Source organism: Hoplias malabaricus, chromosome 1, assembly GCF_029633855.1.
Source record: "Hoplias malabaricus isolate fHopMal1 chromosome 1, fHopMal1.hap1, whole genome shotgun sequence".
Classification (NCBI taxonomy): domain Eukaryota; kingdom Metazoa; phylum Chordata; class Actinopteri; order Characiformes; family Erythrinidae; genus Hoplias; species Hoplias malabaricus.
The window spans coordinates 79539162-79562985 of NC_089800.1; the positions used below are offsets into that span (position 1 = coordinate 79539162).

A 23824-nucleotide genomic window follows, 5' to 3' on the forward strand; every position below is an offset into this window, starting at 1 on the left:
GTAACAGTCACTGACTTCTAAAGCACGCTCCATAAGAGCGTATTGTCATTAAAATTTAACTAAAAAGGTTCCTATAAACTAAAGCTACATGCAAACGTATGTAGTTGCGTCAGGAGAAGTTCTCTAATATTCAGACCACACATCAACCATCTTATTCATTATTTTACTCCCTGGTTTTAGGCCAACCTTGGTCATGTTTTCAAAAACAGATCCATAAACCTTATCTCAGCGTCTCAATCGTTGGGAACCAATCCCAAAGCCCCTGTACACCTCTCTTAACATAAACAGATTCTGCACACCCTGAAACCCAAGCAGCATCCCTTATATTTACAGTGTGTGCATATTTAAACTAAAGCTAAACCACTCTGACTGAGGAATGCTGGGAAACAACCAAAAGAGCAAACCAGGGTTGGTGAATATCTCATAGATTTATGGCAATGCGCTCCTGTGCTGCACCTGTGTTAGGAGGCTCAGAGGTGAGATTGATCTGCCTGTCAGCAAAGTATTAAAACAATCCCAGTCCTCCACAGCTAAAAATAAAAGCTCTTTCAGAAGTCGGTCTTTGTTATTCCATGGATATCAATGTAACCATCCCTTTCCTTCGGACTGTTCATTTTACTGCGCTGTGTGGTTAATGATGGTTCTGATTAAGGTTTGATCTATCCATCTTTTAGGAACATTTGGGTTTTTTTGCTCTTGGGCTCCCCCTACAGTTGCAAAATGTAATTCACATTTACAGCATTGTCTTGAAATCAAGGGTGGAGCAATCAAGGTGTAGTTTCTGCAGTGCTGATGGCTCGGCTACAGCTCGGTGAAGTATTAATGAATTCTGAATCATAAATTTTAAGGTAAATACTATCTAGAGTTCCTTTAAGGCAACAGTTTGAGGACACATCCCTGCACTCCAAAATAATCAGCAAAAACCACAGAAAAAATGGAAAGTAGATGCTGTCCAAGTTCTCAATTTTTTTTCAAAGTCCAACTTGATGGTGTCAGAACTCTGGGAAGATAATGCCAATTAGTAACAGAAGCTGTTTCCAATTAGCTTCATAGACCTCACCTGAAAATGCTTCAGACACCAAACATCTGAGGTTAGGAAACAGGTTGACCAGTTATTGCTTCAACTTTACTAAAAGGTAAAAAGACATATATAAACTTATAACAAAACAACAAACAGAGCATGTGGCTGGTGCTCAGAATAACTGCGTCTGTATAGATACCTGTATCACAGACCCTGGTCTGTTAGAAAAAGGCTGCTTCTCTTTATTCACTACAAGGTGATCACACATAGTAAAAAAAGGCATAAGAAGGAGTACAGGAGAGTTTTGGTATGTGGTATCACTCCTTTTGAAGATAAGTCCATGTTGGCACTGGCTTCGGGAGGCATGGGGAGTATGGGGTGTGTATAAGAGTGTGTAAGCTGATGTGAAATGGCTGTGTTTGCAGTGGAGGAGGGATCTCGTGATGATGCAGGTTCATGGCTGGGCCTCCGTGTTGGGTTCTTTATCGTAGATGTAGCTGCCAACGCCACCTGTGTTCACTCCTGAAAGCAGAACGACTGCATTACTGACACGCAACACAATGAAGAATTTAGCTGTATGTGTTTTTTATTCATTACTTTTCCACGTTAATGTAAATATCTGCTTCTTATTCAGGTTAAATCTGATAGAATTTATCATTATATGACAAAGCTGAAAGTTGAGTTGAATTGAACAACAGCGCCTCTTAGAGGTTAAATATGTATTGTACCTTTTGGCCCAAAGAGAACAGCGTAGCATGGTTTGTGGCAGTAGGGCTGGCCGTCATGCTGAATACACAACAACAGCAACAATGAATTAGCACAAATGATCATCAAAATGCATGTTTACAATGCATTCACTCCAATGAGTTGCATTATTTTGGTACATTTACTGCTAAATATATTAAATATAATACCTGCAATATCTATTACTCCAGAAAATGCAGTTCCACTGCTTCACAGCCCAATATCACAGGGAGTTTTGTTCTGGCATTGGGCAGAGTGACCTGAGGCTCATTTGCAGCTGCTGTACAGCATCTGATTCTTCTGGCAATGCTTTTTTTTATAGATCATATAAGCTGTGTAAACTAGTCGCACCTTCAGGCACTAGTTAAAATGGTGTCTAAATATTTTTAAACGTTGTTGTCACACCAATTTTAACCTCAGTCTCCTTCTGTTTACTGGTAATCACTCCATTGATGAGGAAAGGGCTGAGAATGTCTTTGCACTGTCTCTTTTACCTCTGCATGACTTCCTGCTGCCAGGGTCTTGCCGCACCTCTCACAGCGCAGACAGGGCCGATGCCAGTCCTTCCCCAGAGACGTCACCTTCTCCGCTGCCACAGGGAAGGGAAGCGTTACTAAGATTTCTGCTACTGCATTCTTTGTCGTATGTTTCCAAGTTCAAGCAGGAACCTACCGAAATACACCCTCTTGTTACATCTGGGGCACATGTTGGCCTCTCCAGAAAAGGTGGTGACGTTTCCAGCTGAAATGAGAAAAGCACATTAAGAGAGTCAAGACACTTGCCCCCTTTCTTGTTTGATGTAGTAGCTGGGATAGCGGCATGGAGGATGTGTGCCCCCTGGCCTGTAGTGTGGGAAACGTTGCACTGGCTGGCCTCAGGGTCCCTAGAGTGAGCTGCTTTAAGGCTTCTGACCTCTCACTGAAAAATATACCAGCTTGGGGTTTCTGGGTTCAGCTCAAGCCTCAGGCGCAGATTCATTAGCTGAATTTTCCCCTTGACAAGTGCCAATTTTCTCCTATTTTACAATGGCGCCTAAGGGATTATGGTTTACATCACTTCACTTGTTTTGCTCTACCTTAGCCTCACATCTTATTAAATGACCCATAATAATCCAGACTGTGCATTTAATGTAATATTTATTGTTTCATTTTAGTTTCAATGAGTCTTTTAAGTAAACTACTTCAGCATGACTCCCTTACACTGCTCTGCTGTCCAGGCCAACTACCTACCCGCTTCCTAAAGTTACATAGTGCAGTTTCTGTAGTGCTGAGCCCAGAGTAGCAACAACAGAGGCTCTGTTCTCCCTGTTACAGCTCCCTGTTAAAGCACAAGGTGTGCGATACTCAGGGCCATGGCCAAGGTAAGGAAGGCTGAAAAACGACCACCTTTGAACAAGAAACATAAGATAAAACGTCAAGACTGGGCCAAGAAATATCTTAAGACTGATTTTTCTAAGGTATTGTGGACTGATGAAATGAGAGTGACTCTTAATGGGCGAGAGGCTGGATCAGTAAAGGGCAGAGAGCTCCACTCCGACCCAGCAAGGTGGAGGTGGGGTGCTGGTATCATAAAAGATGGACTTGTGGGACCTTTTCAGGTTGAGGATGGAGTGAAGCTCAACTCCCAGACCTACTGCCAGTTTCTGGAAGACTCCTTCTTCAAGCAGTGGTACAGGAAGAAGTTGATATCGTTCAAGAAAAACACGATTTTTAATGCAGGACAATGCTCCATCACATGCATCCAAATACTCCACAGCGTGGCTGGCCAGTAAAGGTCTAAAAGAAAAACAAATAATGACATGGTCCCCTTGTTCACCTGATCTGAAACCCATAGAGAACCTGTGGTGCCTCATAAAATGTGAGATCTACAGGGAGGGAAAACGGTACACCTCTCTGAACAGTGGGAGGCTTGTGGTGGATCAAGCAATTGACAGAATCTATGGATGGAAGGCCATCGTAAAGAAAGGTATTGGTCATTGATTTGTTTTTGGTTTTGTTTTTGAATGTCAGAAATGTTTATTTCTAAATTTTGTGTTTTATTGGTTTACCTGGTGAAAATAAACAAGTGAGATGGGTATAAATTTGGTTTTTATTAATTTGCCTAATAATTCTGCACAGTAATAGTTACCTGCACAATCAGATATCCTCCTAAGATAGCCAAATCGAAAAAAAAAAACCCCACTCCAACTTCCAAAAATATTAAGCTTTGATATTTATGAGTCTTTTGGGTTGATTGAGAACAACTTCGGCACACACTGTAGTTCTAAAACCAGCGCAGATTCAAGTGCAGCTTTGGATGGAAAAAGGTACCTTTGGAAGGAGGTCTGCTTTGGGCTGGAGCTCTCTTTTCTTCAGGCCTGGGAGCAGCGTCCACAGTGGCCGGAGCCACGCTGTTACTGGCGGGTGTCTCATACACGTAGGAGCCTGCTCCCCCAATATTAACACCTGCAGAAGAAGCGAAATATCCCAGTTATTAGACAAACACACAAAATGAAAAAACAGAACGAGTATCCGTTATTTACACAAGGCTTCATAAGGTCATATTATCCAGCAGGGGGCACTCCTTCATACGGAAAGGGCATTAGAACAATCTTGTGACTGGAAATGAGAGGCATGAACTGATGTGAATCAGTTGAAATTACATCCCTTCTTCATATTCTTCTTAACCTCCGTTTTTGGTGGCGGTGTGGCGTAGAAATAATATATTGGGACGAGATAAAATTCTGAGGCTACAAAAATAATATATTAAGCCCACAGAATACTATATTGTCTTGTGGCCTCAATATATTTTATTACTTCTTGACCACAGTGTATTATTCTGTGCACACAATGTGGATTCTAAGGACAAAATTCATTATTTTGTGCCCTCAAAATATTATCTTGTCGTTACAATGAATGGCTTCATGCAATAAATGAATTGTGGCCAATATATATATAAATTTCTTGTGGCCTCAACATTATTTCATGGATATTATTTAATAAGAACAACTACTATGTCAGGTTTATTACTTATAAAGAATAACCACTATGTCATGTTTATAATGACTTCTGATACAGAATGATAATACACTGGCTCCTACTCTCTTCTGACTGGTCCCAGCACTCAGTATCTAAAATACAGAAGGTGTTTGAAGTGCTGTGCTGGGATGAGAAATCCGTGTACAATCGTTTTGGCAAATATGATCAACAATGTGGGACATCAGGGCAGTAGGAACTGTCCCTCATAATCAGGAAATGTTCTCTCACCTTTTGGCCCGTAGAGGGCAGCATAGCACGGCTTGTGACAGTAGGGCTTCCCGTCATGCTGTGAAAAAGATGGATAACAATGTGAGGAAAGCACTTTTTATAATCTCAACCCCCAGACTTTTGGAGGAAGACGGAGTCCGCTCAGCCTCATCTGCGGCGATTTTAATTTGGCTGGATGCTCGCTTTCCATTTTAAGCTGTTGCTTGTACACAGTCGTTCCCCAACTAATCCACTTGAGTGTAAAAGCCAAAGGAAGGCTTGTTATCCCTTGGCACCAGCTCCCTTTTCCAGATAACGCTGAGAGCAGTTACTAGGACACGGTCTCTGTTGATTCATAAACTGTCTGCGAGCAGATGTGAGGGTGAATATGAGTGGAATATGGATAGCACTCACTTTTGTCCCCTTCTGCCGGACCACAATGGAATAGCTCTGTCACACATTTGCAGACTGGGGTGGGGGTTGTCATGGGAACAGGGAGTTGTGTCCAAAGCCACAGTCAGGTTCAGTAGCAGAGGCCCTGTGCCAGCAGGGCAAGGCTGGGGGGACGGGGGGATGGAGCGGGACGGGTAATGGCCCGAAAGCCCTGAAGCCAAACACCATCACAACACTTCACAAGTGCCAGCTCTTATATGATCAGGATGACTAAAAAAGGAAGTGAGCAGCAGAAGCTTATCTCTACAGCACAGTATAATAGCTGTAATGTCGACATTAATAAAGGACTCTCATTTTATCACGAGCAAAATCAAATGACTGTTAATTCATTGATTTAAAGTCACGAGTGGAAAGCACTAGAAAACATCTCTATAAACAAAAAAAGTCCACTTTGATTTCAGGACAGTGCTGTAGCAGGGAATTACACTCTGCAACAGTAGGGGCAGTCCATGAGCTAAACCACCAAATCTAACCTATCTAACGATGCTTTAAAGACTGTTTGAGTCCTGAACGTAGACTGGAAATTAATTCCAGAGTTTGGGGGCACTATATGAAAAGACTTTCCCCCTGCAGTACACTTAATGTAACACTAGGTAAGATTTGGTATTTTTGTTGGTATTTATAGCTTGTGATAAGTAGATTCCAGTTAAATAAATAGGTGCAGATCTAGGGGTTCATGGATAAAGAGGATTGTGGTCATTTTAGTAACTGATTTCAGTGTTGGCGTCCCGCTGATCCCCACATCTTCACTCAGACTTTAATTGGTATCGGTACTGGAGACACATATCATGTCGGTCAAGCTGTGTGGTGGTGCGGTGAATATTTCAGACTCCCACTGTAGGTAGGGATCCACGGCAGTAACTAAACCCACATCATCAGCTCCCATTTCACAGCCAGACTGGGTTCCCTGCAGAAACCAGGGATATGACGTAGCTTCCCCAGCCCACTCACTTCTCAGAATCTTCAGCTCCTAAAACCTGATATTTAAACTATATCGTCCACTTAGACACCCACCCAATTAGCAATGGATGAATATTTGGATGCTGAAGCAGAGCACTACCAAATCATTTCTAGGAGACCATCTGCCAACATCCATGAGCATCTCTCACAGGGCATGTCCCCAGGGAGGGATGCTGGGTTTCAGCCACTCCAGACCAGAGTGCCCTGACCTTACTATTTCAGAAAAGGGCATCGCTAACATTAATGGGTTTTTCTGTGGAAGAAAAACATGTCCATCCCTCAAGGCTCTTAATCCTGCCCTTATATACACAAGAGTGGGGTACAGCCTTACAGAAGCCAGGCCCTCACCCCAGCAACCATGACCTACATCCCGGTTTGTCCAGAGGACATGTAAATCCCTGTCCAGAGATTACAAATGTACACCAGCTTCCAATCAGGGAGTCGGGAGGCCCTCTTTCTTGAGGTAAATGTAAAGATCAGAGGCTTCCTGCACTAGCTCAGGTCCTGGGAGTGTGGTTAACACAGGAGAGGACATTTTGGGATTGGCAGGGCAGTAATTATTATGCCGAGAGCCTCTGTAGGTGATTAAAAACGGGACTTATTTCTCCCTTTGCAGCTATGAAAGATCACATCTTCCTGTTGCTAGCAGTGATCTACAGTCTTCTCTCTCTCTTTCTCTGTTTTTGCAGTGCACCATCCTTCCAGCTCCACTGAGATTGTTTAGGATCTTAAACTATGAGACATTAATTACAGAAAGATGCAATCATTGTCTGGCATCATTAAATTCAGGCTGAATTCGATGACATGGGGAAATTGAGATGTTGTGCAAAGAAATGGAGACCAGCTAGTATTAAGGATTTGGACGTATTATACATATTTTAAATTTGTTTCGGCACTGCAGAAGCTGCACTATGTAACTTTGGGATCAGGATAGTTGTGAAACTGTACAACTGTCGGGTGAGCCCAGGTGCAAAAATACCAAAGCATACCTAGTGTTCCTTTAACTCTCCGCAGTATAGACACCGAAGACAGCGATGTCATAAGATTTTGGGTCATGAGGAGCAAGGGGAATTTCATTAGCGCAATGACATGAAAACAGCAAGGCCCTGGCTGCCAGAGAACCACAGCCAATCAGAGCAGACTATCCTCTGGGGATCGTTTAAATGCTTAATTAAAGTGCAGCAGTCTCTGGACTAAGGGAAGGAAATAAGAGACTTTAAAGCGCACCACAGTAGTACAGCGAGACAAAGCTGGTGGAAGGTAGTTTGACTGCAGCCTTTATTGGTCTAATTAGTCCTTATACAGTGCAGCCCCTCTGAAGACCCTTGTTTGAATGCATTTGTGTCTGCAAAATGAAACTAAAGAGTCCAGCACCACGCTGCCCAGCACCCCCCACACACAACCACACACTATTCGCCTGAGGCACCGAAGACCAGTGTTAGCTTCTTCAAATGGAACAGCAACTGAACCCCTGATGCAAACACAAAGTGTCAGAAAGTCAATATGTAGCTCTCGCCGGTAGCCTACAGAAAAAGTGGGGGCAGATCTGTGCTAGCACAAGCCTTTTGGTGTGCAATCACAGCTAGAACTGCAATGATTAGTTGATGAAACCAATTAGTTATTGATGCTGTTTATGTAAAATGGTTCCATGAATAAAAATTGGAGTTGTACATTTGGAGGTGCTGCGGGTGCTGTCAGTGCCACACAGCTCCAGAGTCTTGGGGTTCTGGGCTGGATACACTCATTGGGTCTGGGAAGTGTATTCTCTCTGTGTCACACCTGTCCAGTCAGTCACAAACAGACACATACACACACCTGTAGACAATGTCACACAGCCAGCACACCTACTGAGGTGTGTTTGGACTGTGGGAGGAATCGCACACCACACTCCTCAAACACCCTGGCTGCCAGAGAACCACAGCCAATCAGAGCAGACTATCCTCTGGGGATCGTTTTAATGCTTAATTAAGGTGCAGCAGTCTCTGGGCTAAAGCGTACCACAATAGTACAGTGTGACAAAGCTGGTGGAAGGTGGTTTGACTGCAGCCTTTTTGCAGTGGCCTTTATTCGTGTAATTAGTCCTTATACAGTGCAGCCCCTCTGAAGACCCTTGTTTGAATGCACAGGATCCAACCTCTGGGACCCAGAGACCCTGCTGCTGTGTGGCTGTGACACCACCTGATGCATAAACACTAATTAGCAACAGAAATCTTTATTTTCCCATTCCCACTCACCTCAGCATGGCCACCTGATGTCAGGGTCTTGCTGCAGCGCTCGCATTTCAGGCAGAACTTGTGCCAGTCCTTACCCAGAGAGGTCACCTTCTCCGCTGGGGGATGGACAAAGAAGGAAAGGAAAGGAGAGTAGGGTTGAGAGAGAAGGGGCACAAAAATGGGAAAGAGTTTTGTTAGAGACAGTCTCAACTGGAAAAAAATAAAATGACATCACTCTGACACCCTGAAAAGGACATGGAACCGAAAGGAGGTTCTTTGGACCAGTGTCATAGAATAACCTTTTAGTTTCCTATTAACAATGGATGATTTCATTGCATGGTTGTAAAAGTGTGTGTAAAGTGCAAGGCGGGAATACACCCTGGAGGGGGCGCCAGTCCTTCACAGGGCAACACAGACACACACACACACCTACGGACACTTTTAAGTCGCCAGTCCACCTACCAACGTGTGTTTTTGGACTGTGGGAGGAAACCCACACGGACACGGGGAGAACACACCATCTTCTCACAGAAAGTCACCCGGAAGAAACCCACGCAGACACAGGGAGAACACACCACACTCCTCACAGACAGTCACCCGGAGGAAACCCACGCAGACACAGGGAGAACACACCACACTCCTCACAGACAGTCACTCAGAGGAAACCCACGCAGACACAGTGAGAACACACCACACTCCTCACAGACAGTCACCCGGAGGAAACCCACGCAGACACAGGGAGAACACACCACACTCCTCACAGACAGTCACCCAGAGGAAACCCACGCAGACACAAGGAGAACACACCACACTCCTCACAGACAGTCACCTGGAGCAGGAATCGAACCCACAACCTCCAGGTCCCTGGAGCTGTGTGACTGCAACACCTACCTGCTGCGCCACCGTGCCGCCGATTTTAAGAATTACAATTATTTATTTATTCAGTGTAACAGGACAATGCACATGAAGTTTAATGAGGCTGTGCACAGCTCTATTGAGTTTTATAAACACACAAAACGCCACAAAATGTCTCCCCATCACTTCCTTTTACAATATTACAGGCAAAGACACACACTTATGTGAAATAAGACCAATTCAGCAGTCCCCCTCTCTCTGTGCATTATAATGCAGTGTAAATGTTGCTGAGTTCAGAGTATTCAGAGGATCACACTATGTGTTGTTTATTTGTTAAGTTTTGGCATTAATTTACATCCATGTCACTGGCTTTTTAAAGCAATGAATAATGTAAATGGTTTATTTCGGTAACAGTGGAGACTGGGAAGACCCTTGCTATATTTGCTTCATTAAAAGGATGTTTGGTCCAGCAGCAGCTGCACACTCGAGTGTCAGCAGTTCACATAGATCTCTTTCTATGTCCTTCTCCCTTTTCCTCTGCCCTGTTTCCTTCCCTTCACGAGCATCCTGAGTAGCTTCCCCAGACCCCCGACCCTAAGAATACCCCTTCCAATTATAAATCTGCTCCATTAACACAATGAAGAATGGAGCCGTGCTGGGGCAGCCAGAGGAAACACCTCGTCTTATCGGGCCTGGGCACAATCAGACAGAGAGAGTGGTCAGTTTCCTCCAGCTCCCTCCTCCTCCCCTGGCCTGAAGAGGGAGTATTGTTTTCAGTCTGTCAGTCCAACTGCCCCCTTGTTCTCTCCCCAGGGATCCAGCTCAGGGCAGCAGGGATCAGGTTCCCTAGTAGAGAGCTTTCTGTGTCATCAAATGGTCAGTGAAACACAATGTCCCGTTATTCATTGTGATTCGACGTGGAGAGGGACAGACCCTGTACAAAAAATTGGAATCCCTCTCAACTCCGCCTTTCCAAGGTCAAAGCTCTGGTTGCCTCTGGGTCTCTTTGTGGGGCACGTCCAGTGGCGAGGCTTTAGTGAGCCTCATTTGTCCAGTCTACGGGGGATTGAACCACGGTTAAATATATATGAAGCTAAATTATTTGTCTGATTATCATAATTTCATGATTACACTTTCACTATTAATGGATATCAACTATATTTATGACACTATAGAGTAAAAGGTGGTGGCGCAGTCACACAGCTCCAGGATCCGCCTCGGATCGCTATCTGTGAGGAGTGTGGTGTGTTCTCTCTCTGTCTGCATGGGTTTCCTCCATGTGCCTTCAATAGTAACAAAAAAAAAAAAAAATCTGAAAGTGTGTGTGACATTGCCCACAGGTGTGAGTGTGTGACTGACTGGGTGAGTGTACGATGCCATGTGACACACTGGTGTGTTCCTGCCTTGCACTCAGTGGACCAAGCGCAGCCCTGAGCTGCAAGCACATACAGAAAACGAAATGAATGAATGAGTATCATCGTACCGCTCTTTTCATGATCTCTTCATATTTTGCAGATCCCTATTAATACATACTATTGAAGGTGCAGAGGACTAGCATAGAGTACGTAGTATAAGGTACAGAGTAGTAACAGGCACCACACCTGTCCTGCAGCTCCTAACAGTGTATGTCACTGCTAATGAAGTAGGACACTAATCTGCGCAGGCAGAGATTAACTCTCAGGGCCTGGAAGGGAGAGGCTGTGCATTTTCTCCTGTGGGCAGCAGCAGCCAGTGCCAGTCTCTGTGTGACAAAGCACAGACTTACACGCGAAAAGGCTGCTGTTATTGTAAGAGGCGAGAGGTTGTTAGACAGTCGTCTGGGTGTCTGCAGAATGCACACTCATTAACTGCCTCATCAGCCTATAATGGACTGCCTTCTATAACATGGGGCCAAATATTTCAGGCTGATTTAATACATACCTGTCTAATATTTTAATTATTATTTCAGTTTAGGGCTGGACAATAATTCAATATCGATATATATCACAATTTAAAATGTTTCAATAACAATGATATGATTTCAGTTTTTCAGTGTACATTATCTACTGAATCTGTCACTGATTGGCAGTCAATAGAGGGCGCTATCATCAACTTTAAACTTAGTCCAAGAAGGTTATATTTGACGATGTCAATGTTTCTTGTTTGCTCTTTACCTTATGTATATATTCCAACCACAACATTTTAAAAATATTTTTCGTACGGCCTTGTTTTAACATGTGGATGAAAGCGTAACCAGCTCGGCTCCACATCCAGGCTTCTCAACCAATGCTAGGTGCAAGAAATGTGGTTTTAATGTAAAACATCAAATCTCCCAACAACGAAGCAATGTTCTGCTGTGTTCATGTGTGTGCTAGTGTGTTATTTGCATGAAATAAATCAATAACATTAAAAGTGGGCTTTCTACCCTCCCTGGAGATCGCTACGGTGGTTACTCAGTTCTCCTTCTAGGCTTCTCAGGAGCAGCAGGTCAGCAGAGACTCGGCAGAATGTGCAAAGTACACATTCATGTGAAGGTCACCATCTTGTGAGGGTCATTATCAGGATAATTATTAACAAACAATATGTCAAGTCACTTGAGGGATCCAGATAATCGTGTCCCAATCAGACTGAAAGCAGAGGACTCTGTGGTGGTGCATTATAGAGTCATGTTTCATAGAATGAAAAACAGAAACACACAGTGCCATCATGAAGGACTATGTAAGACTATCCATGGAGAGGCTGCATTACCTCACACTATCAGGCTTTATCTTGAATACAGAGGTTAGAGTGCAATATGCACACCTGATTGAAGTTAAGCTTCTTATCGTCTTGTTTTGAGCTGCAGGGGTAAGCTCTTCAGCACTGTGCTCCGTGATCTTCAGCCCGTGCTCACCGCTGTGTTAGGAAATATGAGCTACAGTGAGAAATAACTTTTACATTTAAGGGGTGGACAGTCAAATCAGTCGAAATTCTTTTGTCGTATGACTTTATTTTTAATTCTTTTGGCTTGTATAGACTTGTATAAGGAGTTTATTAGTGAAGCAGACAAGACAAGACGCATATGGCCTTTGTGCAAAGCCTAAACCCCAGTTGATGGGCTACCAGTGTGTCCTGATATCTGCTGATCTTCTGTCTGTCATCAGCCATATATTTAATCCATCCTTGTCCCATTACTGACCCTGAAGGGCATCCATATTTGGAGCCAAATATTTACCCCTTTAAAATTCTTGCTTGTACCAAACTGGGCTGTCTGAACGGGACTCAGAGTGCTGTGTTGTCTAGGTCAGTGTCAGCCAATATACAGCACCAGTCAAATGTATGGACACATCTTCTCATTCAGTGGTTTTTCTTTGGTTTTTTTTATTTATTATTATTTCCTACATTGTAAATGAATGTGGAAGACACAAACTATGAAGGAACACATTTGGAATTAAACAAACCAGAATATGTTTTATACTTTAGACTCTTCACAGTAGCCCCCTGTTGCTTTGATGACAGCTTTGCACACTCTCGCATTGAGGTCGTCACCTGGAACAGCTGTGGCCTCATCGAGAGTTAATAACCCATAACTTGGGTTGTGCAGAGGTAGGGGCTGGTACACAGTTCTAAACAATGACTAGCCCTACTCCACCAATCACTAATGAGGCGATGTGTCCAAACTTCTGAATGGTGTTCAGAGATATTGATTGCTGACTGTCTGATTAACATCTGCAGTGTGTTAAACAAATGCAGAGTGTCTCTGAACACTACAAATAAAAGATTGCCCTGCAAAGCTCCGACTTGATATTTACAATAGTTTTATCAATACCCCCTTTTACAAACTGGGCACCAGTCCATCACAGGGTATCACACACTCACCCAGTCACTCACTAACACATTTACACCTGTGGACAGCATCACACAGCCACTCCACCTACCAGCATGTGTGTTTAGACTGGGGAAGGAAGACCGAGCACCTGGAGGAAACCAACAAAGGCACAGGGGCAACACACTACACTCCTCACAGACAGTGACCCGAGGTGAGGATCCCATCCAGGACTCCAAGCCCCTGCAGCCGTGTGGCACCGGCACCACAGATTCTATTATGCATAATTATTTTCCTTGTTCTGGACGCACTGCACTGTCCATTCCCAGCACACTCAGACATCACTCATCACAGACCTACCCTGCTACTGGAGAATGATATGAGAGCTAATGTAATCAGCATTAAACTTCCATCTGTTTCATATCAAATAATGAAGTCTGTCTGTAAACACATCAAGCCTGAGTTGGGATTAGGCCTGGGATGTTCCAGATGGGAGGAGCCTCTGTGCCTGTCTTAGTCTTGCCTGCTGCAAGCGGTAGAGGAGACGGCCAAACAGCATCTCTGTTTAATCACTCTCCACTGTGTTGGCTCAGATCCTGTGACACGTTGCAGTATTTTCATGGCGGTGGTAATTGCTTTGTCTCAGAGTGTTTGTCCACGGCCAGGGGGACAACTCACTGAGCACAAACAGGCCTAATTGTTTTAGTGGAGTGAGGAGGAGACAGAGGAAAGGAAAAGATAACAGGGCATTGGTAATTCACTGAGGGTCTTTGAGGGGGCCACTTTAATGGGGGTCTTTTTCCTGGCGAGCCAATAGCTCTTCCGTAATTATCAAGCTTAAGATGTCAGCACCACAACAAGCATGTACCACAGGGACAGAGGAAAACGTGATAAATAAGCACGGAGGCTTCAACAACATTTGTACAGCTGTACACCCCCTTGCATCACTCATCTCCATCCCCAGTGTGGAGATACAGCAACTGTAAAGAAGATGAAGGGGTAATACAAGTAATCATGTAGCTACATCACTGGCATGGCATGTTTAGTTGAACTTCCTTCCACTTCAGAAACCATAATATGGACCCATCTGGTCAGTTGCGTACTGTTACTCCCCCACCCCACCCTCTTAACCATATCCCTCCATTATGTCTGCCTGCTACTGTATTGCATGTTGCCAGCTGCGTCCATAATCTGTTCATGCTCTCTACTTGAGGGCTTGGGAGCCGAAGGAGGGGCAAATGCATTACAGACATATGCTCATATGGACCATGTTTTTTGTTCCATTGATTAAACACAATAAGCATCAGCTCTGACCGCTCCAAACTCTGCTCTGAATAATCTCTCAAACTCTGCGCCTCCAACAAGACAGAACACACCTGTGAATCATTTCTACAATGACAGACATGGAGCTCGCAGATAGCTTGGATTTCACTCTGCACAGCATGAATGTGCACACGCCGGGACTCCCCTATCTACAGAGATACAGCAGGTGGAAAGGCTAATTTTTTTCTAGCCCAGTTCCATCCCCAAACGGTGGCCTGTAAAATGAGGATTCGTCCCTAACTTAAATGTAGCAATCAGCTAAGATATATTCATTCTGATGTTCATTTTAATCTAGTGGATTTTTAAAATAATTCAGAGAATGTTTCCCCTCCAGTTTGTTTGCCCACTAGAAAAATGTCCCTTGTCAGTACGCAGCTCTGGCTCTGTAAATGGGAAACACATTAAGTGTCTTGGTACAAACTGACTCAGGAGTCCTCTCCCTTCATTGGCTGCGCAGCCACTGTAAAGAATCTAGATCTGGAGGTGTTTGGACATTGGAGAGCTGTCTGAATGTTTAAAAAGCATGAAAAGAGACGAGGTGATTGCTCTATTCCTGCTCTATAGGTAAGTAACATTGACTTATTTTGAATGCTACAGTTACGTTACTTAAGGAGGAACTTACTCTAAATTCACACCCAAAGTGCATCAAAACTAAACAGCTCGAGTCACAAATGAGCTTCTGTGGTAATTTGAACAGTGAATAAAAACTTACAGACAAGTTAAAAATTTCAACCATGAAAAAGTTTCTATCAGTTTCTTACTAAATCACACCATTCCACCTTAGAAGATGCAAAGCTACTGAAAGAACACGAATGGGGAGTCTTTTGCTGTGAAAACAGTTGATCAATCAGAATTGTCTTTAAGGCAAAATATTATTTATCTTGAAGCCTTAATTCTCTTATAGTAGTGGTCATATATGAGCTCATAAAAAGGAAGCTACATGAGCAAACTCTAACATCGTCCCCTCTAAAAATGACTAAAGGAAGCTTTGCCAAACAGATTTTCAACTGAGTGACTGAGGGCAAGTGCTGACTTCAATTTGCATTGGCTTCTGACTTTCAGCACAGTAGTGCAGGGGCCCTGGGTGTGGCTGGAGGTCTCTGGTGTGCAGATGTGCCTTTCCTGGCTCAGCTACTTCAGGCTGATGCAACAGAGCAGCAAACCTGGCTCCAGAGGGCCACTGTCGCCTCGGTCAGGGCGAGGTTTCCCTCCAGATCCAAACCGAGCAGACTTCTGAGCTCACGTCACTGGAATGTGTGATATGTGGGTGTTCGGGCTTCATCACTTAGGCTTTTTTCCTCCTCTGCTGAAGTGCGTTGTATTTTTGGCCATGCTGCCATCGACTGATGGCATTTACGCTTTAGAGGAGAAGTGATTTGGCTCCTAATCCTTTATCAGTCTGCATTTTATAGACAATACAGAAGTGCTTACAATACATTAATATTAGTAAAAGAAATCAGCTTTATATACGCAACAGATGCAATGAGATACAAACTCCTTAACAGTGTGTGTCTATGACATCTCTTATAATAATAAGGGATTGCAGTTAGATGGCGATGAATATTCTATTCAAATACAGCGAGCTTCATTTGTTTAAATGTCGTCCCAGCGAAGGTCTAAACGCCAGGACCTGTGCTTGGTCTCATAGTGGTGCTTGATATTACTGCTTTTGATTAATGACACATTTTGGCACCATCCTCTCAATCTCTGCAAAAATGAAGACCCCCAAAAAATCCAGGATCTTTTTAATGGCATGAAAAAAATGCCAGAAAAACACTCCTCAGGGAGTGCATCAGAAGAGATGAATTATGCATTTTCAATGGCCCAAAGGAACCTCAATTTAGAGCAGTGTTTATTATAAGCCTTGCTCCCACAGACACATCAGCCGTTACATAACGGCACAGGCCCTCACCCTTGCTGCAAGGCTTGAGACGAGCCCTTAATGCTGTGGTGCAGGTCCGAGCCTGCCAGGAAGAGAAGGTTCCAGAGCAGATAGAGCAGCACCCAGGGGGACAAGCGGGCACACAGGTTACGCAATGCCACTGAACAGGAGAAGCAAGCTCAAGAAATGAGCTTATGTAACCGAGACAGCACATTCACACAGCTTCTGGGGCAGCCATCCAGAAAGAAACAGGGTGCTCTACGATGTGGGTAGGAAAAGCCTGTTTGTGTGTGTGTTTGACTGAATGACATTGCTGTGGGTAACTGCTGACTGATATTTACAAAATATTAGTCCTTCAGTTGCTCTGATGTATACACTGATGGTTGTAAATCAGTAGTAATTAATGTTAATAATCATTAAAGCTTGCACCAATATGAGATCTGTGGACTGATGCCAGCATTGGATATTTTCCATGGACATGTGTGTGATGCCGTGTGATGGACTGGCACCCTTTCCACAGCGTGTTCCTGCTATGCGTCCTGTGACTCAGGGTACGCTCTGGATCTACCGTGACCCTGACCTGGATGAAGTGCTTACAGATGATGCATGAATGAAGGACAAATGCAGATACATAGAATCTGAGATATATAACTGAGAGTAGATCCGACTGGATTAGCTTCAGTAGGAAATCTGATGTGTATTTCTTTAGGGCTGAGAACGCAATAAATAAATAGACAGGGGCCTGGAGGTTGTGGGTTCGATTCCCACTCCGGGTGACTGTCTGTGAGGAGTGTGGTGTGCTCTCCCTGTGTCCGCGTGGGTTTCCTCCGGGTGCTCCTTTTTCCTCCCACAGTCCAAAAACACACGTTGGTAGGTGGATTGGCGACTCAAAAGTGTCCATAAGTGTGAGTAAATGTGTGTGTGTGTTGCCCTGTGAAGGACTGGCGCCCCCTCCAGGGTGTCTTCCCGCCTTGCGCCCAATGATTCCAGGTAGGCTCTGGACCCACCGCGACCCTGAACTGGATAAGCACTTACAGATAATGAATGAATGAATGAATATTTTAGCTCAATAAATATGTCAATATGTATCAGTCTTGGTATTGTATTAGTTTTGGATTATGTTTTCTCCATGTTTCACTGGACTGGTTAAATTTTTCACAGGCTCCGATTGAAGAAGAGTGAGCTTAGCCCTTTTTTCAATTAATTAATTTTTATATACATAATATAAAATACATTACATGATATAAATATTTTATATTTAACTGTGGCCTACAAAATTAAGTCTTAACGTTGGAAACAACTGACCTTACTTTTATATATTACAACAAGAGGCATACTGTGTACAACTGCCATATGTTTATTCAATTAAAAATGTATTATTTGGAAATTTGCTATTTATTTGTCTTATTTTATTTATGGTTACAATTATATAGCACCTTTCTAGAAACTCAAAGACGCTTTACAATCAACGTTTATTACACACACATGGCGTACTCTCAACCAGGAACGACCGTCCACCTGAAGGACTGCATCAGTCACTAGGGTTTCACCCAAGACAGAGCGCCAATCCACATCTGGGCACACACACATACAGCCATTCATTCACATACACACTCATTCACTCACACACACATACAGCCATTCACTCACACACCAGGACTTTTTTTTTTTTAACTGTGGGAGGAAATTTGAGACCCTGGAGGAAACCCATGCTGACAAAGGAAGCACATGGAAACTTCACCCAGATGAGACTTGAACCAAAGATGGTCAAGGTATTACAAGGGAATACTGATAATTTATCATTCTCTCTGTTAAGATTATTAACTCTCTTCAGATTATCATCATAATGTGTTGTATCGTTTATAGCAATTTCTCTTAATCATATCAAATCAGGCCCTACACCAACAGCATTTTTGTTTTTTTAAATTTATTGTGCGCGCAAAGCAATGACCAGAAAATGCTCGGCTATACAGCAGGGGGCGAAACTGCTGTAAAAGTATTAGAAGAACCTCAAACGTTTTGTGATTTGGGTAAAAAAAACAAAAAACGTTTTTTCTTTTTGTTATGATATGAATTTTTCATATACTTGCCACACCGGTTTAAAAAGCCTAACCATGTCCGGAACGCAACACGGTGGTAAACTGTTTCACAGGGGACGTTTTCCATTACTGCGCTGCTAAACACGCATAGATTGGAGTGCAGGTATTAGTGGAGTTGTTGCGCACAGTGAAAATGGACAGGGGAAGTTCTGAACCAGACGTTGTACCAGACATTGAAGTAGAAGATCACCCAGAAGAATTTTTGCCGAAAAAAGTAGCTGTGTCACTCACTGCAAATGCTGTCGAGCTACAGTATGGGAGTTGCACATTGTTGCTATTTATGATCATTGTTATTATTTATTTGTTTAAATATTGCTATTTAATGAAGATATTTGGGACTTCCTCGGTGCAGTACAACCATTGACAAAAACAAAAATTAAGCAAAAAATTTTAAAAAAATGGTAGCATGCTCTTAAACTAATCTACTGCAGAAATTCTTCTCGAATAATTGTGAATCCCTGATAACTGTAAAGACTGAAATAACAGTGAGTGAAAGTGAAACAGGTGTCAGGGAACTAAAGACTCCCCCTCTGTTTTGCTGAATAGTTTCAGGAGAGGAAGAAAAAAGAGCAGGAGAGATGTGAAAATGGACGTCTTCTCTCATTATTGTGCATGAAATGATCTGAGGGCCTCTCTCTCCCTCTTTACGTAAAGTGTAGAGCCCCGAAGCCCCTCAGGGCACAAAGACGGAAGGAGACGGACCGCGAGAAAGACAGCGAGCATAGGCCCCCTCGTTCTTTTGTCACTTAAGTCTTACGTCAGCTCCTGGTGGGTTCATTGTCATGCAAGACGGAGCTGGATGCTGTTAGTGGAGAAAAACATGATGGAGCACTTTGGCTCTTTTTTCCTTTCCTGTTCCAACACACATCTCTCAACCATTCTTTCTTTTCACCTCTTCCTTCTCATGCTGCCCAGGACAGGCGCCTTCCTCCACAGAAATACGTTCCTAAACTCTTCCGCACTCTTCAAACACTCAGCGTTATTTCTGTCTCTTTCACTGATTTCAAATAAATAAAAATTAATGTTAAAAAAGGACACAGTGAATTTGATGCAAAGCACTAAACAGCACCCCCCTGTGGGGCAGCTCATAAATGTGAGCGAGTATGTGACATAAAGTGCCCCTTATGGTGCGACTCCTGAACACGAGTAAGTGACTATATATGTGAGTGAATGAGTGATTTACAAACCTGTTCCATGAGGTCCTTTGCATGGAAGGAAGTAATACCAACAAGAGCTGAGCTATTCATTATTTTAATATCGAAAGTGCTAAAGTTTTTATTATATTTTACTTAAAAAAGACAATATTTTCAGCACCAAGTCTGTGTCAAATTATGTAAAATTAGATAATGATGTAAAAAAGGTTGGCATGTTTTTAAAACACATTTATATTTACAGTTTGCCAAGCCTTAAAATACTACTCCAGGAACAAGGGATGAGAAAGAACGTATATAAGCTTCAATTTTAAATTCAATGCAGGAAAATGACTTATGAGCTACTCCAGGTTATTGATTTGTAGAATCGATATGTGCAGCGTTATTGCCTGCGTCTAACCAACTCAGGACCCTGCATATGACCTACGTGGGGCTTACTGTACAGAATCCCATCCCAATCTATCTCTTCGGGCATAACGTCCTTTTCTTGAGCTAAAGGAAGTTGGAGAATTAAGATGGAATGTAGTTTACACGTCATCCCTTTGAAAAGCAGAGGATTTCCGCCAAATTTTCACAACAGCTGTAGGAGTAGAACCAATAAAGGGACTAAAGAGAATAAAGAGTGTTGAGGGTAGGCCTCGAAACTGCTTCACCCAAGACATCGGCTTACCACTTAGGTTTGAAACAGGACACACTCGACCAAAGGGATGAATCCTGGTGAAAAAAAAAAGTATGAGGCCTATATCCACATTTGGGAATGCCATTCCAGCCAGTAGGTTTTACAGAGCGGAGATCTATGGTAAAACAAACCAACCGTTTCACAACACCACGGCTCATTTAAATTCCTAATAATCCAAGTGTTCACAAACACAGCGTCAAACCATTAAATAAAAGGGAAAAGTATGAACACTGTGTTTAAAAAACGCTATGAAATATTCACATTAATATGTCAGAAATGACAACCCACATTCCTGCACCTGTTTACATTACACAAAGTCAGTCACAGAGCCGTGGCGGTGGTGGTGTAATTCAAGCAGGCCTCGTCCCTCCCTGTGAGTTAAGCTTGTATGAGTGAAAGTTTGAGGCTGGGTGAGAAGTGCTCAGATGTACTGTACTGGAGCTGAAATGTCATGTCCAAGTGGTACGTCAACAGAGCTCCAGGACAAGGAGGAGCAGAACACACCCATGAGTGACCACAGCTGCCCAGCGATAAAATTAGCACACTCCACTTCATTCTTCCTGCCCAGCTGCCCTATGACGTCCACAGTGCCGGAGGTTCAGGGCCAGACCCTCGAGACTCGTCTACTGACACCGCTGTCTCTCGAACCTCACAGAGACATCATTGAAACACATCTAGGGATGGGACGGCAAGGAAATCACTCAGCGCTGTGACGGTGTCAGTGACCTATGTGAAGAATGCTTTCAGTGTTATTGTGGTTATGTTGGATTTAAGGGGAAAATATCTACTTGCAAAACATTAACCAATAATGTTTCATCATCCCACACCCACCCAAAATTATGTGAATATTCAGCTGTTGCAAAGACCCTCCCTGATATCAGAATATGTCACAGTGTGAGGAGAATATGTCACAGTCTCCCTCTTCTCCAAAGTGGAGCAGATTTGATTCCGTGACCTGCTTTAGTCCAAACCCCACAGCAGTGTTCTCCCCCTGTGTAAACAGCCCTGTTCAGAACGCCCGCTTTCAGCACCTGTTCCTTTAAATGATAATGAGCCGCTCGCTGTTCACCCAGACCCTGAGCACACAGCCGTTTTCACTCGTTGTTCTTTCTTCTCTGTTTTTCTCTGTGCTCTTATTTCTCAGTACTCGTAGTGTCTATTTCGCTGCATTTAACCCCATCTTTGCGCTCTCACACGAACGTGGGTCCAGCGCTGTGATTGGACAGATTCAGACGAGGGGGCGGGGGGATTCTAAAGTCTCAGAACTTGATGTCAGAAGCAGAGCAGAATCAGAAGGACTCATACTATCCTGTGTTTTCAGAAAAATTAAAACTTGTTTCACAATGTGGATTGTTTTTTTAATTGTATATATATATATATATATATATATATATCGTAATTTTGTATACCTCCTTGAATTTTTATAATACAGTGTCCTTGGGTGTCTTGAAAGGTGCTTTTTAAATAAAATGTTATTATTATTATTACATTAATGTGAACCTGCACTGAAAACACATTCACACGCATCACTATGTACAGCCTTAGTTGCTTACAAAGCCAAGAGAGCAGAATTGAGATATTGACGGGACATCGAGACCCAGTGTCCAGGCCCCCACCAGCTTTCAGCAGACTCAGTGTCCTAGGTGAAGTGCAATGCACATCAAAATGTTTACCCTCATTAACTGACTTGAGAGCCATTTCCAGTGCTAGCCCATAGGACCAGCCACTGCACTTGTGGTTATATAACCCTGCTTCCACTCATTGATTGCTTTAGAGTCGGCATGAGTTACTGTTCAGTGACTGAGCTCCGCACCACATGAAGAAGAATAGGACATTCTCCTCTGTCTCTCATCATCACACAGACACTATACAAGAGTCGTGGCTTATAAATAAAAGATAGGGGATAATAAGGTTGAGGAGCAGGGGGGGATAATAAATGATCGTGCTCTTCCCAGTAATTGAGACGTATCAAAGAATGAGAAGTACAATAGAGCACGATATCACTCAGGACTTAATTCTGGCCACAAAAGAGCAGAAATGAACAGGGACGAAAATAGCCAAGCTACTGTTTCCATTACAGTGCAAAATCTCTGAAGTTCGACCAAAGCGCGGACCCTCAGACAGCTGTGAAGGGAGGAAAAGAAAAGAGAAGCAAAGAGGAATTTGAAAGCTCCTGTGTAAACAGATGTAGTAAATAGTTCCTCATCTGGCTGAGAGCTGCTTATAAGCAGTAAATTAGAAGAGAACCGATGACCACAAAGAGGATCAGAGCACAGCGGCCGTCCTGTGCAGCTCTAGACTGTAAGGATTTCACACTCAGACCTGAGCAAACATCACACTTAAATAAGAGGCCCTTTAAGATTTCTTTAAGCAATGGTCCTAGCTTGAGTCGTGAGTGGTATACAGAGACGTTTCATGGTGAAAAAGCTTTACATTTGACTACGGGTCTTCAATAATCAGCTTCTGCAGTGACACTGACGTGGTGGTGGTGTGTTAGTGTGTGTTGTGCTGGTGTGAGTGGATCAGACACAGCAGTGCTGCTGGAGTTTATACCCCTCAGTGTCACTGCTGGACTGAGAACAGTACACCGACCAAAAACATCAAGCCGACAGCGTCCTGTGTCACTGATGAAGGACTAGAGGACGACCGACACACACTGTGCAGCTACTGTCTGACTTTCCATCTGCAAGGTGGACCAACGAGTGGACACAGGCTTTAAAAACTCCAGCAGACACTGCTGTGTCTGATCCACTCGCACCAACACAACACACACTAACACACCACCACCACGTCAATGTCACTGAAGCGCTGAGAATCATCCTCCAGCCAAATAAGGGTTTACCTGCTCTGTGGGGGTTCAGACCATTGTAGAACAGGGTGAAAGGGGGCTGACAAAGTATGCAGAGTAAAAGCTGGACTACAGTTTGTGATTGTAGTGCACCTATGTGGTCTGTGAAGCTGAAAAATGGCATGTGGGAGTGTAGAGACCCTAGCAAACAAAAGCATGTTTTTTATTATTAACCCCTGTGAGTTTTCTGTGAAATTAAGGTCTTTTATTTTGGTAGTGAAGGGGTCAATAAAGCCCCACATGATGCCCACGTGTGCTCCTGAGTTTAATACTCCTGTAAGACTCATCCCCAGCTCCAGGACCAGGGAGACGTAGCACTTTCTCGATTTGGTTTTGATATAAAATCCCAACACAGGCGCTTCTCGCAATAACAGAAGCGCCGGCAGGAAGCTATTAAAGTAATAAACTCATTTAAATAAGAAAGACTTACCGAAATACACGGTCTTGTCGCATTTCGGACACTTGGAGGCCATGCTCTCGCTCCCTGTGTTTACAGTGTGAAGAGTTGAACCCGGTTTGCAGCGGTGCAGCTCAGCCTCAGCTCTCAGGACCGACCGACCTCTCTCCCGCGCCGGGGTTCACCGAGCC

General features: G+C 43.5%; 1 protein-coding gene across 1 annotated transcript; it reads right to left on the reverse strand.

The window, feature by feature from the left end:
- Positions 1-1240: 1240 nt before the first annotated feature.
- Positions 1241-23824, reverse strand: crip2 (cysteine-rich protein 2). Its single transcript, XM_066674585.1, has 8 exons — positions 23667-23824; positions 8637-8731; positions 5011-5068; positions 4075-4209; positions 2438-2506; positions 2260-2354; positions 1750-1807; positions 1241-1543 (listed from the first exon to the last, which is right to left on the reverse strand). The coding sequence occupies exons 1-8, from the start codon at positions 23707-23709 to the stop codon at positions 1476-1478; spliced, it is 621 nt and encodes a 206-aa protein (XP_066530682.1). The 5' UTR covers positions 23710-23824; the 3' UTR covers positions 1241-1475.